At 38.4% G+C, this 18,945-nt stretch overlaps 1 protein-coding gene across 1 annotated transcript in view; it reads left to right on the top strand.

The window, feature by feature from the left end:
• Positions 1 to 18,945, top strand: part of Rich (Guanine nucleotide exchange factor subunit Rich) — a 629,630-nt gene that overhangs the window by 390,287 nt on the left and 220,398 nt on the right. Inside the window, exon 15 of the mRNA XM_067145638.2 lies at positions 14,553 to 14,792. Within this exon, the coding sequence (XP_067001739.2) occupies positions 14,553 to 14,792 (240 nt within the window). The remainder of the gene's footprint in view (positions 1 to 14,552; positions 14,793 to 18,945) is intronic.

Raw genomic sequence — 18,945 nt, 5'->3', positions numbered from 1 at the left:
TTATATTGTTTTTTTATTGGTTATGATTTGCTCAATTGATTCATTGGCTGATGATGACGCGCAATGAGTGCCAAAACTAATACCAATCTTGTATAAACATGTGATCTAACTCACATCAATAAAATATCATTGTATTGAAAAGGTGGATCCTTAAGATTTTCAATTTACTGTAACCTGTGTCACATAGTCCGCTCTTTTATTTATTGTATGTTCTTCTCTTGTGAAAACGTGCTGAAAACAAATCTTCAAAATCCCTAAGCAGAAATCGTTTAAAAGCCCAAGAAGTAGAGAAGCAGGTCCTGGTAGAGGAAAATAACATCAGAAAGTATAGTTGTAAATAATAATATCACTGTCAGTGAAAATAGTGTAAATAGTAGTGTTAGTGACTCTCCTGTTGAATTGTCTTCCTCTGTATGTACCCGTGGTTCTTCAAAGAGAATATCATTTACAAGCTGTGAATTGTACTGTAATAACATAACACAAAGTAACAAACTGATCAAGGGAAACCACATTATTGATTTAGGCATGCTTTCTGCTGCTTTGACTAATATTTAAGTTGCATATGTTGTGCAACAGAAGGTAGTATAACATGCTGCTGTGTGAAGCCCCCGCTCCACTGGGGGCTTTAGCTGAACTTAGGTGAGATGTAATGACTTTCAGACTTTGTATCATAATGTGAAGTAATTATAATTTCTTGTACCACTTTCCAGGCCTTTCCTCTTTCTGTGTGTTTTAGTTAAAATGAAAATTATTCTTTGTGATTCATGTGCATTTTAATTGGTTTAATTTCAGTCCTTAGCAGTATCTCTGATTACCACACTCAAATTTGTATTACGGCACAACTCTGCATAATTTACAGTATATAGTACAGTTAATACTGCTCAGATGAGCTAAAGTAAAGATTGCTAATTCTCTTGTGTCACTGAATATGATAAAACATTGTCTACCTGTTCTCGCGGAAGATACACTCAGCACGACTGTCTATGACACATTGGGGAGCAGTTGCACTCGCGCTTTCCCTTTTATAATGTGAGGAGACCGACGCCCCAATAGTGATTCCCCGGCTAGCGAGAAGCTCCCTTTGTGTACAGCCAATTACCCCACAACGGATATTTCAAAGACATCATAATTACACAAAACAGGCACAGTTACTAGGTTATGAAGGCTCAATTGGCTCCATAAATGTCAACAGGAATTGTCCTCATCAAGGATCTGTGGGATATGGCTCTGTGACTTATATGTGGGATCGAATTCAAATTATTCCAGACCTGGATATTTTGTATTACAGGACACCCTGGTGTTTGGTGGTTCCCCGATTACAAATCCCTTGCTCTCTTTGTTAGCCGCCAGCGTGCCCATGCCGATGACAGGGTCTGTGCAAGTAAAATTACGGCATCCTGTCTTGGTTCATCTGAGGGAAAACTCCGCACCCTGCTTGCTATGGGTTCGTCACGTTTATGCTCACGGCCACCCAGCGTTCCTTTGTTCCTTGGCGGTAAATTCAAAATAGTCCACAGTGTTAAATCAGTTCGGTTGGACCATGATATGATACGGTTCAATAAATAAATAAATACATACATACATACATACATACATACATACATACATACATACATACATACATACATACATACATACATACATACATACATACATACATACATACATACTTCATTATAGTCCAGACTGCTTCCTACATTTTCACCTAACTGAATCCATCCCTGACACTTAACACCTTTTAGCAGATGATCCATAAACTATGAACAACAAAGGTGAAAGATCACAGCCTTGTCTAACCCCTGCAGGTAACTTGAACCAAGAACTCATTCTACCATCAATTCTCACTGCAGCCCAATTGTCAACATAAGTGCATTTGATTGATTCTAATAATCTACCTTTAATTCCGTAGTCCCCCAGTAAGGTGAACATCTTTTCCCTCGGTATTCTGTCATGTGCCTTCTTTAGAGCTACAAAATATAAACATAACTGTCTATACCTCACATAGCATTTTTCAATTACCTGGCACATACTAAAAATTGATTCTGACAGCCCCTCTGTGGTCTGAAACCACACTAGTTTTCAACCAATTTCCTCTCGTCCATTGATTGCACCATCTTTTCCAAAATTGTAGTGACCCCTCTGCCTGGTGTACTGATCAGTGAGATACCTCGATAATTGTTGTAATACTTCCTGTTCCCTTGCCTTCAGATAGGTGCAATTATTGCTTTTATCCAATCAGAAGGTACCTTACTAATACTCTATGCTAATCTTATTACTGTATAAATCCATTTCACCCCTGCCTTTCCACTATACTTCACCATTTCAGGTCTGATTTCATCTTTTCCTGCTGCTTTATCACAATGGAGTTTATTTACCATTCTTTTCACTTCCCCAAGTGATATTTCACCAACATCATTGTCCTCCTCCCCATGACCCCAGTTGTTTGTGACGTCACCAGGAAAATTTTCTTTTACGTTGAGAAGATTTTCAAAATATTCCTTCCACCTCTCCAGTGATTCCCTGGAATCTGTTACGAATTCACCTTACTTACCCAAAGCATTATTAATTTCCTTTTTTCCGTCTGTTCCTAAGTTTCTTTATTACTGTCCAGAAAGGTTTCCCTGCTGCTTGACCTAGCCTTTCCAGGTTATTACCAAAATCTTCCCTCGACTTCTTCTTGGATTCAACAAGTATTTATTTGTTTCACTCTCTTTCTTTCCTCTATGTATACTATAATTCCCTATCTGCATCAGTCCTTGTTTGGAGCCATTTCTGATAAGCCTTCATTTTACGTTTACAAGATGCTCTCACTTTATCATTCCCCCAAGATGTTCACTTTCTCCCATCTTTACACACAAGTTGCTCCTAGGCATTCCCTTGCTGTTTATACTACAGCATTCCATTATGTCACCCATTCTCTTTCTATATCCTGAATCTGCTTACTGTCCACTGTTTGGAACTTTTTGCTAATCATATTCATGTTCTCCTGTCTAATTTCTTTTTCCTGGAGATTTTCTACCCTTATTTTATCTTCAGACAGATTTCACTTTCTCTATTCTAGGCCTAGAGATACTTCACTACAGTTCAGATAGTGGTCTGTATCATCAAAAAATCTCCAGAATACCTGCACATTCCTCACAGATATTTTGAATTCAAAATCTGTTATGATATTGTCTGTTATGGAGATGGTGCCCCTATCCTCCCCGTGTGTAGCAGTGAATAGCCTTATGCTTCGAGAATAATGAATATAGTCTTAACTGCTAATCCCATACTAGCACAGAAGTCCAGCAAATGCTTCCCATTCCTATTAGCTTCCAAGTCTTCCCTACATTTACCAATCACCCTTTCATATTCTCCAGTTCTATTTCCATCTCTCACATTGAAATTGCTCATTAGCACTATCCTGTCCTTGCTGCTGACCCTGACTTCGATTTCACTCGATGCTTCATAAAACTTGTCAGCTTCATCCTTATCTGCACCCTCACATGGTGAGTACACTGAGACAATTCTCGTATAATTTCCCCAACTGCCAAATCTACCCACATCATTCACTCGTTTACATGCCTGACAGAAACTGGCACGTGCATTATTATTCCTGATGAACAGCCCTACCCCACAGTGTGCTGTTCCCTTTTTAACACCCGTCAAGTAGACTTTATTATCCCCTATCTCTTCCCCGTTATCTATCCTTACCCGAATATCATTAATTCCTAACACATTCAGATGCATCCACTTTACTGTCTCAGACAGTTTTACTTTCTTTCTTCCATAAGCCCCACCCCATTAATAATGACAGTCCCCCATCAAATTCCTTTTTGTTTGCCAAGTTGTTTCCAAGGAGTCCCTCGCCTGTCAAATGCGAGTGGAACTCTGCTTCTCCCATAGGTCCAAGGCATGCTTAAAACATTCTGAGTGTGCTCACTGAAAATTCTGTGTAGTAGGATGCTACCCGTACTTACTCATAGTGCAAGTGAAGACTCCTCCTCTAATGGGTTAAGGACCACAGGTGGATTGTATAGTCCTATCCACCTGAGCACAAGGAGGGCCATGTGTCAGAATATGTTTGAGGTGCCCACTCACATTCTGTTGCAACTGTTATCCCAACTCTCAGAACCACTTACTAGGTCACTCAGCCATTGCCCATGTTTCACGAACTAGAATGTGACCACAACTCACACCACGAACCAGAGAGTGGCCAATGGATCTAAATTCTATAACCTCATACATCCCCTCGTCTGGGATAAGAACGTGCTCCTTTAAATCAAGATGCCTTTGTATAAATCGTATCTTATTCCCATACTCACATATGGCCTAGAAACCTGCATGTTGTGTACTAGAGACCTTGGTCCTACAGGCTTGTTTAGTTAAATTTTTTTAAGAATGAGGACGTTGGATGATCTTTGGGAGTGGAGCACCCTCTAGGGGATAGACTAAGGCCTGCAAGACTTAAATGGTTCAGGTATGTAAAGAGAGTGACGGGCACTCGAACACCATATGCATACATGGAACATTCAGTAGAAGAAGACCTGTCGAACAACCAAGGAAACAGTGGGTAGACCAACTGAATTTAGTCGAAGGTAGAGGAGGGGACTGGAGAATGATAATGGAGAGAAAGACCTACATGGACAGACAACGTTGGCACAAGTCCATTCACCACCACCCTACTTGGCAAGCTGGGAGGGTTACATTATCATGATGATGGTGATGCTGGTGGTATAGATATAGGTGACTGATGAGATGTGGTAGTGCCCGACACTAGTTCTACTTGGGTACTTCATATGCATGGTATGCTCTGGCAACAAAGTGTGTACCAACAAGGCATTCTAGAAAACCAACACTCAGTCTTTCTTCATGAAATGTGCAAATTATAGTCTATTAATCAAAACTATGTGTCTACAGACCGTGAAGGTCCTTGGAGTACTGGAAGATACAGGCTTCCATTATTTGTAACCTTTGGACCAAATTAGACAGAGTGGTTAGCTGTATTCCAAACTGCCTTTGCCCACAAGAATTAATCTGGTAGTGATTTCTGGTATAGACTGAGTGAATCTCTGGGCCATGTGCCACTCTAGAAGTGGAAATCTTGTTTGTAAATTTCTGAGCTTCTTGATGGGCCATGTGTTGAACCCACTTTCTTATGGATGAACCAAGCACCTCTTTATTGCCTGGACTAGATAGCTGCTATTATCTCTTACCAGTTAGAATGACCATTAATTTTGTTTCATATATAAGTAATATTTTAAAGTGTGTCTGATCTTCTGAATCTCTGTGTGAAAGCATCATATAGAACTCCACTCCAGGCTTAAAATCATGTGGCATTGAAGACTGTACTTTCTGTTGATAAAAATATATATATTTTGTAATACATATTTGTGGAAGAATGCAAATAAACTAACACTTCAAAACCTCCACAAACTCTTCATAGACATAGCTATAATTCATCCAGTACACCAAAAGGGTGATAGACTGGATCCAAATAATTACTGGGGGATTTCTTTACATGATGTCACATATAAGATCCTATCTAGAATTATTATAACAAGAATTCAGGAACAACTTGACCAAGAACTTCGAGAATATCAGAGAGGATTTCGACCTGGAAGAAGTTGTCCAGATCAAATCATCAGTCTTAAGTGGATCATGAAACATCAAAGAGTGAGAAACAAAAAAATAAGTCATCGCTTTTGTTGACTTCAAGAAAGTGTATGACAGTATCCATCATTACTTAAAATTCTCAAGGAATTTGGATTATACCAAAACTTATCAACCTAATTGGAATTACCATTAAGAACACTAAATCAAAAGTTAAATTCAGAGGGGAGTTGTTTGAATCATTTGAAATCCAGACTAGACTTTGACTGGGTGATGGTATCTCACCATTACAATTTAACTGCACACTGGAGAAAATCATGCAAGAGTGGACTGCAAAATGCCATCCAAACATCAAGATGTCAAAAATATCAAACTCAAATGCCTGGTATTTGCAGATGACCTTGCGCTGCTTACAGTGTGGAAGTTGAAGAAACTGAAGAACTCCAAAAAATAGCAGCAAAAGTCGGACTACAAATCTCGTTTGAAAAGACTGAAATGATGCCATCCTTCAAGGTTGAAACACCAACTATCACACTGAGTAATAAGAAACAAATTAAGATTGTAAATAAATTCAAGTGTCTTGGAGGGATTATTACTTGGAACTTAAACGAGAAAGTATCAGTAGAAAATAGAATAACTAAATTGAAACAAGCACAATGTATCACTTAACCAATCTAGAAGAAGAAATCTCTCTCGATAAATGCAAAATTCAAACACTACAACTCCGTTATTAAACCTGAAACAACCTATGACAGTGAAACACTATTCATTTTGAACATCAAATCAACAACAGTTAAATTACAGAAAACAGAAAGAAGAATCCTTAGAACAATATAAATAAAAAACACCAAGTAGATGGACAATGACGATTATTACCTAATGAAGTTGTATACCAGGAAACTGAGTCAATAATAAACAAGATGCGGAAAAGGAGGGTTGCATTTTTCTGCCACATATCAAGACTACCAGAAGCCAGGGTACTGAAATATCTTTTCAACTACTTTTGGAAAAGTAAAACCAAGAATGATTGGTTTAAAGAAGTCCAAGATGATTTAGATGATTTAGGCTTGACAGTGCAGCAAATTGAAGACCGAGAAGAGAAGAAGATCCTGAGAAACAGAGACTTGAGACTTAAACTAAAAACTTTTACACGCAAACAGTACACCATAACTGACAAAGGAGGGCGGCCAGGTCGGAAAGATTGAAGTTGTGGGAGCAGAAGAAGGAACACAAGCCAAATTTGTAGCTAAGACTCTTAAGACTTAAATGTATATGGATTGATTAAACTGCTCCAGTGTGGACATAAAATAACTTTTAAAAAATTTCAAGTACTGCCACACCAAGTATTTTTAATCTGGCACCCACCTGCCTGGTACTTTCAGGAGGACTGTCTTGCACCATTTTAAGAACATTCTATTCAGGCTCAATATTGGGGCTTGGTTGATTTCTCTCTGCCATTTCTGGATCTACACTCATGTTTATAAAAACCAGAACACCTTGAACGACTAGAGATAGGATGTTCATATTCACAGGACCTGTGCATTAGTATGTTCTGAAGAAATAATTAGCATTTGAACCATATCGGCCCTCAGGTTCAAGGTCCACATTGATAACTCGGCGCACCACCACTGACTGGTAAAATGTGGTTGCGTCTCTCGTTGTCGCAATAAACCGAAGGTAATGGACTTCAGCAGATGTGCAGGATGCCTCACAGACGTATGCAAAAACCGTACTTTCAAATGAGTGAGTTTGAAAGAGGGTGCATTATTGGCATGAGAGAACGTGATGCATCCATCCGGGAAATTGCTGCTCATGTGGGACGAAGTGCTTCAGCAGTGCAGTGGGTGTGTACAGAATTGTTCACAGAAGGCTGTAGAACATGACGAGATGGGTTTGGTCACACCATCCAGACCCTCCCCCAAGAAGATCGACACCTCATCCGAATTGCAGGATAGATCTGCGCCCCCCTGGGCTCTGGAGCAACAGTGGAACAGTGTAACACATTGTACACTATCAGGAGTGACAGTCCGTCGCCATTTATTGCGGGCTGAGTTACCGGCGCATCGTCCACTTCTCTGCCTACCTTTGACTAATGTGCATAAACAAAGCGTTCGACCTAGTGGACAGGGAAAAGCTACTGAAGAAACTGGGAAACATAATAGGATATATGAATCCTTTAACGAACATCATTAGGACCATTCTTGCTTATAATTACATCTCTGTAAACGATAATGTCTCTATCTCAAACCCCATAATGCAGATGAACGCAGTACTACAGGGTGATCCAATGAGCCCCGTACTCTTCAGTATAGCGGTCTCAGATCTAATACCCACTATAAAGGTCGAAGGCGACGAGGTACATATACACATATATACATGCATGCAGATGACATGGTACTCGTATAAAAAACATGAAAACTACAGGCTGCTTTCAGCAAGCTGAACATTTGGGCAGAGGAAAATAAATTCAGAATTAATCGACAAAAGACGGTACAGATGATCTTCCGCAAGGGAGGCAGAACGGCATTAAAAGAGAAAATTCGCTATGAAAATGTAGGAGAAACTATGCCAATCGTAAATAACTTTAAATATTTGGGCATTACATTACAGGCATCAGACACATCAAGGATAGAGTGGCTGCGGCTGTAATAGCAATGAATGGCATCTTGATCTTACGCAAACTTTCAGTTGAAGTCGCTATGAAATTGTTCCATGCAAAAATATCTCTGATGATGACGTACAGACTAGAATTGATATGGGAACATCTCACTAAAGGAAATATTCGAGACATTGAAAGTGTAAAAGCAGTCTACATGGAAAAGGTATTATGTTTGTCCAAATTCACTCCTTCAAGACTATGTTACGAGCTGACAAGAGAACTCTTCTATACAGAAGAACTACGTCACAAACTAATATTGCCGTCTACAGATACATTCAAGCAGTTACAAACAGGGCTGCAAACCAAGAAGGGAGATATATGGGTTTTACACCACAGAGGCTATGACCAGTACGGATTGGATGAAGGCAAACTATGAACTCAGGCACATAGTGACTAGATTAGCAACGCACGGTTTTCATCATCGTGTGTGTGCTAACAAAACTTTTCATACCCCGAGAAAGGAATATATATGTATACTGTGCAAGAAGACTTGCGACTTATATCATGTTGTGACGTGTACTAGATGACAGATGGGACTAACCAAATTCTGTTTGATGTAATTAGTCATGTAAACATATTTTAATGGCCATTGGCTGCAGTAAAATCTTTATAAACATGTTAGACTGCAGTGGTGTATGGAACGGCATCACTAGGGGCAGGAATGGCAGCAGATAGTGTTTTTGGACTAATCCAGGTTCTGTTTGTTTGAAAATGATGACCACATTTTGGTTCGCCGTAGACAGTGTGTGAGGCATCACATTGACTTTATTCACACAAGACATACAGCTCCAGCTCAAGGCGTTATGGTGTGGGGTGCTATTGGGTATAACCACAAATCACAGTTGGTGCGTGTCCAGGGCACTGTGACCAGTTTGACCTACGTGAATGACATCCTGCGACCCATAGCCACACCCTTTCTGCACGACACCCCAGACGCCATATTTCAGCAGGACAATGCGCGACCACATGTTACTGCATGAACACGTGCCTTCTTGTTGTCACAGGATGTCAGACTATTGCTCTGGCCCACCCAATTACCAGACTTGTCGCCAATCGAAAATGTGTGGAACATGGTGAAACAACAGGTGCAGCGTTGTGACCCAATGCCAACCACCAAAGATGAACTGCAGAACCAGGGAATGCAGCATGGATGGCTATACCCCAGGACACCATTTGCGTCTTATATGCATTGATGCCATCACGCATGGAACAAGTTATCAGTGCCTATGGAGGACCCAGTGCCTCTACGCAACAGGACACGTGTTGAACCTAGGTGACTGAAATGCTAATCGTTTCTGCAGAACATACTAATGAAGATGTCCTCTGAATATGAACTCTCTAGTCTTTCAAGGTGTTCTGGATTTTATGAACATGAGTGTATGAGGATAGATGATGCTTATTGTTTAAATGGGTCAAATATTTAGGCCATCAGCTCTTACTTTTGCAGATGTCTGTTGTATTCTCAAATGTCTTCCGATTTGACAGTCATTTGTATGTAGTCTCGTTTCCTGAAATGGGTTCGCAGATGAGGTGAAATTAAATTATATGTCATATGCTATGTGTTTACAGCTGGATGCCCTTCCCTCTTCCAACCTCTGTTTAAGAGCTAATGAACAAGAAACAAATGATGATGAATGAATTTGGATAAGGGGGTTGAAGGAATTAGCTGTGGCCTATGAATAGGAATTGTCCTGGCATTTGCTTGGAAGTGACAATGGGTAACTACAAAAAACCATTCTGAGGCTTGAACCAACTAAGCTCCCAAATGCAGAGCTTGGCTCCATAGTCATAGCGCACTAACACATGTGGCCACTCCACTCGATTGACAGTCATGCATTTGCAAATATTCCAGAGTACGTTGTTATCACATGTTCACCATTTTTTCTTCATACAAGAATCCAAAATTCTTATTCTCATGTTCGTAAATTACGTCATTTCCTCTGCATGAAACCTTTATTCTTCTACTAAACTCTAACACTTATGCTACAATAAAATGTACATTGTTACTAAAACTAGAATTCGTTTCCTTTCATTAGATACTGATGATGTGATCTTGTGATGCTCAAGTGATTGCTAACATCATTCACTGATGGAAGCAGAAAGTAAAAATTGATAAGATAACATGTAGGATGATCTAAGAACGCATCCCGTGAGTGGATAGATCATTGGTAGCATTGACTTTATAGTAAACTATGCATTGTCTTCAAAATTTTCTGACTGGTCATTTCCATCTTTGACAGAGTGAGTGCATGTCTCCTCTCAGGTCTGACGACAGGTTCCGACTGTGGTCCAACCGGGCTTCTTGTGACCTCCTCTTGAAATTGCAGTAGTGGCATTTTATTTTTTCTGCAGACGTTATGGTGTGAATTATCCAAGCATTAACCAAGGCTGTTCCAATGGTAACTTGCAGGGCTACTTTCCTGTACCATTTTAATCCTGTCTGTAGACCTTAATAATATGAAGATATTTGGTTGCTGAAGTTGACCCTCTTTTCAGCTCTATTTTAATCAAGGACTGAGAGAGAGGATTCCTGACAGGTTCTTCTTCTTCTTCTTCTTCTTCTTCTTCTTCTTCTTCTTCTTCTTCTTCTTCTTCTTCTTCTTCTTCTTCTTGGTTTGGCCATGGAGGACCACGTTAATTCGTATCAGCCTTGTTTCTTCTGGTCTTTCTCCTTGTCCAGTATTCTTTCAACTTCTTTGCTCTTCTGGCCATGATGATTTTGTTCTGGGCCTAGTTCTGTCCTGAAAACCTGTGCAAGCCTGAATTTTTTATTTTAAAATGACTGTGTTGGATATCTCTGGTTTCTGTTTTTCCATTTCTTCTAGATCCCTTTGTACCTCTTGGATCCTGTGTACTTTGGTTCCCTTGTTCACAAGAAATTGTATTATTTGCAGTCTTAACCTCCCCTGGTCCATTCTCAGGATGTGTCCGAAGAACACGCTCCTTCTTTTCTGTGTGATGTCAGAGATTTTTTCTATCTTGGTATACAGTTCTTAGTTTGCTCGTCTTCTAAATTGATAGTCCTCTGTTCTCCGCGGTCCCAGTATCTTCCTGAGAATCTTTTGTTTCACCATTTGCAATATTTTAAGTACTCCTGTTCTTGCTAGGTTAAGGGTTTCTGCTGATCACTGTCTGGTAATGTCTCAGATTTGCATTAATCGAAATATACTTTTTATTGTAGACATTCATAGTTAGTTTGTATGCTAAATTCATTTTGTTTATTTGAGCTCCCATTACTTCATTTTCTGTTTGCCTAGTTTCTATCAACTCTCCTAGATATTTAAATTCCTTTACCTTCTGAACTTTCCCTCTTTCTTTCCATCTATGAGCTGCCTTGATGTTTAGCATATTTTGATAGAAATCTGTAGGCCCTCTTTTAGTCACTTATCTCTGTAGTTGTGTGGTTTAGTTAACCATCTCTTCTAATGATTCTGACAGTATCACAATATTGTCTGCAAATGCTAGACAATCTACCCATAATACTTTAGTTTTTTCTTGCACCCCAGTCGTATTCCATCCACTTCTTTCCTTTCTCGTCGCCTTTGCCTGATCGCCTTATCAAGTAAGAGGAGAGAGAGCAAAGAGGATAGTCCATCTCCTTGTCTGACTCCGGTTGCAATTTTGAATGCCTCTGAAAGCTTTCCTCTGAACTTGACCTTGGATGTTGTGTTCTTAAGGTCTGTTTACTCAATTCACTAGATTTTCTATCCAAACTCATTTCCTCTAAAATTTGAAACAGTGTTCATCTATCTACTGAGTCATAGGCTTTCTTGAAATCTATGAATGTGAGCTCAAAATTCTTGCTCTTCTGATTTTGATAGGTTCCGTAAAAATTATTAGCATAGAGGATGAAAAATGAAAATCCACAGCCTGTTTCCAGTCATTCGACTGGGTCAGGAATGGAATGAATGAAGCTCCCATCCAGCGGCGAGGATAGGAATTGTGCCGGCTGCCAAAGCCTGTTGCACTCCGCTGGGGCAATGATTAATGAGTGACAGATGAAATGAAATGATATTGGAGAGTGTTTCTGGAATGAAAGATAACAGGGAAAACCAGAGTACCCAGAGAAAAGCCTGTCCCGCCTCCGCTTTGTCCAGCACAAATCTTACATGGGGTGACCGGGATTTGAACCACGGAACCCAGCGGTGAGAGGCCGGTGCGCTGCTGCCTGAGCCATGGAGGCTTTAGCATAGAGGATACGACCTCTATTTAAAAATCCACTTTGAAGCTCCATTACAATAGAATGAGCACTCAGCAATTTAAAATGTTACGATAACATCGGCATGTAGTGGTAAACTCTACCAGACATGCTGACAGGGCAGGATGCAGAAGTAGGTCTGTACATGGTTGCTCAGTCTTTCCTCTTTCACTATCTTTCTTCTTAGCAATGTGTCGTCTACCTTTTTTTTAAAGATTTAATTTTATGTTCCGTAACCTCAGCAGGTTACATAACATTTCCCAGTCATCTGGTCAGCACCAGACCCTACCCAGAAGTGAGCACTTCGGGTAGGAGCGGTTATTATGTTGTTATCATTCCTAATAGTTCAATTATTTAGGCTTGTGAGCAGCCTCACGTTTGCCGGGTAATTCTTCCATTAGTTCAAAATTCATACTGTCTTGTGAGTACCCTCACATCTCATGGCAATCATAGTTCATTGTCCCTTCGGGCTAAGCGGCTCTCTGGTAGTGAGTTGACCGTGAGCCCTTTTGTTTATAATTCTAATTTAACTATTACTATCATTGTGATTAATATTCAGTTCTTGCTTAGTTATGAATTCAAACAATGTAATGGGCAAAGGCCTCCAGGTTCAAAGTTCAGTAAAGATAAAGATAAACAGAATGAGCATGACCCACTCTGCTTTCACTCATACTGAATTTTCCTGCATAGATCTTCTTTCTAACACTATAGCCTTCTTTCGTACTACACAGTTTATACAACTTAATTTCATATTTGTGAGTTTTGTTAGGAATGTACATTCTGAAAATTAAACAGTCTCTCCAAGGAACCATAGTTTCATCTATAAGCATTTCTTTCTCCATTGTTAAGGCATTCTCAAAATTGTGGTTTAATTTATCAAGAAGGGGTTGGATTCAATAGAGATGATTGCCTGGTTGATGGTTAGCTTTGTTGCCTGTGATGTGCCAGAATCTCAAGAGAAGAAGGAAACTATCCCATGGCATTACCCATCTTATGAGTCAAATATCATGTAATTTTTGTACCAGTGTAAGTAGATAGTTGAGTGTGGAACAAGACCCATATACACATGATGATTCCTAGAAACTTTTTCATTTCTTCTATCTTAATTTCCTTCCTTTTCAAACTCCTGAACTTCCTTTCCTCATTATGATTTTGTTTAAATAGTATGGCATACCGTTTTGATTTCCCGAACGATGATTTCCGTCATCCACAAAGTGAAAGTATTTATCAGTGGTGGGCTGTCCCTCTTCTAACTGCAACTCTGTTGCAACAGATTTCCGCCAGCCTATAATGACTGCTACAACACGATAATACTCGATCAACAATGTATACCTCCTGTTGTCCACCGCAGTTGAGTGGAATGTCCAGTAAAATTGCGAGGCACTTTTGACTCGTTTAGCAAATAGTAAGAGGTGTATTATATCCATGCATTACAATTTACTACTGTCTCATGATGTAAGGTAGTTGTTAAACATACACCTATGCCATAGAACTTCATGGATACCCTCTGTGAATCGCTGTCATAAAAATGAGAATAAAATTTATTTTTTTATTTTTTTTTTTTTTTTCAGCACCACATTTTAGTGCTGTACGAGTCACAAGTGACTTGCAAAGCAGCGAACATGTTAATCCCAATTTCTGTTCTGCCTAAAACTTCCTGCACTACCGAAACAATGTCTGTGCTGTTCCTGAGCAAATTCACTAATTTTTTTTTTTTTTTTTTGAAACCTTGTATTGCTTAATAAGTACACTCAACTACACAAAAATTGGCTGTCGCAGATGTCTACTTTCTTTCAAAATCCTCTTGTTTGAAATAGGATGAACATATTATGCAGCTGGTTGGATTCCAAATATCATCTCTTTGGCCACCAACTATCTATAGTTTACAAAAGATATCATCTCGTTTTGAGAATGTATTAAATTAAATATTTTGGGCTGATGACCTAGATGTTAGGCCCCTTTAAACACAACAAGCATCAAAACTGAATATTTCTTTGCCAGTGACATTTTGTCCAGTTGAGTGTACCTAGTACATTGAGGACTTTAGTTCTTAAAACTATTCAAATATTAAGTCCTTTTGTTTACTTCTCTGTAATTGTGTAGGTTCTGGAAGAAGAAGCCACTAGTAAAGAGCCAATCCCTGATGCACTTATGCCAAGTGTTATTGAGTTTATCCAGGAATTTCCGGTCTACCTTCAGACTGTCGTGCAGTGTGCACGTAAAACAGAAATAGCATTATGGCCGTATCTTTTTTCTGCAGCTGGAAAACCAAAGGATTTATTTCAAGAATGTCTTGAGAAGAAACAACTGGATACAGCTGGATCTTACTTAATTATCTTACAGGTTTGTGTACTACTGTCACTGTTATATTTCTCTTTTTTTTTTTTTTTTTTTTTTTTTTTTAATTGGAAACTGTTATGGGTTTGTGGATTAATAGACTGAAAGATTGGACCCTGGTAATATTATAAATTACGAAGAGAGGAAAGTGGAAAAGAAGAAGAATTTCCTGTTGGAGGAATATAGCTCAGAGAATCTTTAAAAATTCATTTAGTTGAGTGAGTCAAAAAAACGTAGGTACTTAGTATTCCTATGAATAACGAGCACCTCAAAAAGGTGTTTTTGGGAATTTGAGATTGTTATGACATTTCAAAATTCATTTTAAGAAGTGTGGTGTCACTGAGGTTAAAACAACGACCTTGCTTTCAGGACAAAGCCCTGTCTGATCTGACTTCACACTTCCTCTTCCCAAGACATAAGTGTCCATTTTGTTATTTAGGTCATATTGAGACATAGTACCATGGGAGCATTTTTTAATTTTTTTAAGTTAAGATATTAACCCACCGGCTTACCTAACCTTTGAATCGACGGGATGCGCGAGCCTGTGCCCGGCTTACCTAACCGTCAAATCGACGGGGTAATGCAGCGTCATGCTTTATCAACGGTAAAGGGAAGGGAGTACATTAAAAACTCAACAGATGGCATTACAATCATTTTTTATATCTGAAGGAAGTCTCTTCAGCTGTATTTGAGTAATATTTAGGGGATTAACCGCATAAATTGTAGATAGCATTGAGCTGATGTCGCGGGTATTCAGTGAGTAAAGATGAACACGTGCGAGGCTATTACCGAGCGAGAAGTCGTAGATATTTTACTGAATAGTGATTGTGAAGAAGATTATAATATATCTGAAAGATCTTCCTGTGAATGTAGTGATGTGGATACGTTATCTGTGCTTTGTGAAGTTAGAGACAGTAATACGAGTGAAGAAGCAGATGTAAATATTACAAACGTAATTGTTCCGACGCACCATAGGAAAAAACAAAGTTGAAGAGTGGAAATGGGAATCTGCTTGTCCATTGCAAATGTATTCCTACCAAAATACCATTCACTGGAATTCCTGGAGTAAATCCTGTTTTTCAAACTATCGAAATTATGCCTAAACATGGGAGTGCGAGATCTTTCGAAGTGGCCCTTCACATGCCTGAATGCTTCAAGGTATTCCACACTAAAAAGAATTACTAGGTGAGTTTAGAGTGCATAGTTCATATTTTTCACTGTAATGTAGCACATTCCATTGAAATGATTACTTTTGAGTATTTCTATGAAAGTTTGACAACATTTGAGCCAGTAGTTGCAGTGATATTATTATTTAAGCACAGTCTTGCATGGACTTTTTTCATCAGCATTTAAATGGTAATTTAAAGGTCAGGAACTGATGTTTATAAGGTAAGTGGATGGGTTAAGAATGAATGTGTTCCCAATTTGTTAAATGAAGAAAAGGCACTCATTTCTGAAAAACATCTCTGTCTTTGACACTTGAAAATAATTTCTTATAGCAAAAGCCATTCCTTTTCAATTTCAACTTAATCTATGCCTCTGAGGTTTTTTTCAGTCTGTGAAACTAATTCAGGATGAATACAATTTTAGAAATCCTGAAAAAGAAAACATTTAATAATAGATTATATTATACTTGAAAATTTCAATGATATCTTTTTTCATGTATTTGTAAATCTTTATTATCTAATTTTATTTATCTTGGATTAGTTTCCACTCATTAAAAAAGTCACAGTTATAGACTTTCAAATAATTCATGCTGGTATTCAGTTTTATTCCAGAGTAAAGTAATTCCCTCCATTCTTAAAGCCTAGTGTCACCAATCGGCGACGTGTTGTCATAAACGGTATGACTGCGGACTGGAAGATGAAGCAAACAGGTGTTCCGCAGGGATCTGTGCTTGGACCTCTTCTGTTTACTCTATATATCAATGATATATCTTCTCAGTTCAGTAACTGTAAATATCATTTATATGCAGATGATCTGCAAATATATTATCACTGTAAAGCTGTTGATATTGAGTTTGGAATTCATCACATTTTAAATCTGATTAGCTCCTATTCTAATAAGAACTGTTTATTAATTAAACCTAAAAATACACATTCTATTATAATAGGGCAACAAAGGCAGTTAAATATCCTTAATAAGAAGTTATTGCCTTCACTTTTGCTTTGTGGTGTAGCTATACCTTTTCAGAAGTCGGTAAAAAATCTTGGGATTATCATAAGTGACACACTAGATTGGAGTGAGCACATAACAAGCATCTGTAGGAAAATTCACTTGTTACTTCACCCTCTCAAAACTCGCCAATCACTTCTTCCACTAAGCATGAAAATTAAACTTATCCAGACCCTCATATTTCCCATACTTCATTATTGTGATATTGTAATGATAGATGCCACCATGGAACAAACATTAAAATTACATAGGACAATGAACTCATGCATGAGGTTTATATTTTCAATTAAATTTTCAATGCATATCTCCTCCTATTATGAAATTCTCTCCTGGTTAAAAATCTATAAACTACGACAGCTTCACGTTGCAACTCTTCTATTTCATCTGTTGAATGACTCTAAACCCCAGTATTTATCCTCAAAGTTTAATTTACTCTCCTCCTCTCATGAACATAACACACGATCGACTATTACAGTCTCAATTCCTGTGCATTGCTCATCTCCATTTAACCGCTCCTTTCAAGTGTCTGGTGCAAAGCTATGGAATTCCCTTCCAGTCAATGTTAGGAATTGCACTTTTTTAGCTTCTTTCAAGCGGTCTTGCTGAGATTACCTATTAAATGTATAACCAGCTTGTATGAATGACAGTATGAGTGGAAGAATGAATAAGGTTAGGATTTATATTTTGTTATATTATTTCATTATTCTGTTTTATGAAGTTTATTATAGATAATATGTGGTTAAGTGTAAGAGAGGGCCGTGAGCCTTAACTTCGCCACAAATGAAGGCATGAAAATAAATAAAATAAATAAATAAAATCATTGGAACAATTTGAAGACATACACAGTACTGCTTCATCAATACAGGACTCGCTTCATGTTCACTCAATACATCATCTCGCACATGGATTGTACCATTTTCACTTAGTTTTGTACACACTAGTTCAGTACCAGCCCGAAGTTGATTGTCAGAGTCTGTTGATATCCCCACGACTCATCATCGTCATCATCATCATTATCATCAACACTATTCCCATCACTGTGGAAAGCATTTTCAAGTTGTTTCAGTGTACTGTATATATTAGCATCTAGGATGTCTTCTGATTCCTCCAGGATACTAACAATCTTCTTGACAGTCAATCTGAGAAGAATAAATGAAAACACACTATCAGTACTGAGGCGATTCCATTCACGCCCATTGTCGACATATGTCAACGTGAAAATGTTGTGCTCGCTAGACAAAAATAACTATGAATCTATCGTAAATTAATTTAAAATCTGTTAAGAGCATGTTTCGTTATTATGTTTAACACAACAGTCCGATCTTACATGTAACTGTAAGAATATAATAGCAATATATTACTCATCGCGATGGAAACATAATCCTCTTGACTGTATACAGAATTGTATTTCATACACAGCCACTCGATAAGGTGCAAAACAGAGCGTTTCTTGTTTTCATGCTGTGCACTAATTATCAAACAATGAACTGTAAACAATGCACCTCAAAAATACTCTTCCTGTGTATCAATTTAAGATCAACAATATTCAGATGTCAACATTAATTGCGAGCAATACTGAACACCATATTTTTCAGTCTCCAGTACAGTTGAAGCTCCTCTACTGTTAATATTTGAAGAGTCTTGGCATATCTAAACAAACTGGAGTCTGACCCAGGTTTCCTGTCTGTGACATGGAGTACTGGTGTTCTTGACATGCAAACCGATGATGATTCTTTGCATGAAATGCACTAACCAACCTCTGCTTGCTTCACACACATTTCCACTGATTCCTTTTATTCTTTGCTATTTCATACATCTTTTTTATAGCCTTTTATGGGACACAATGTTGCCATTGTTCCAAGTTTTCTGCACATGTGTCAACACTTCTATTATTCATTTCAGAATATTGACCTTATTGTAGCCCGCAAGAAGATGTCTTTTTATTTTGCTAATATATATGATTATATTTGGTTGAACAAGTAAT

Source organism: Anabrus simplex, chromosome 4 (genome assembly GCF_040414725.1).
Source record: "Anabrus simplex isolate iqAnaSimp1 chromosome 4, ASM4041472v1, whole genome shotgun sequence".
Taxonomy (NCBI): Eukaryota; Metazoa; Arthropoda; class Insecta; order Orthoptera; family Tettigoniidae; genus Anabrus; species Anabrus simplex.
Note: the sequence above shows the minus strand (reverse complement) of the source record. Positions and strands in the feature narration are given on the sequence as shown.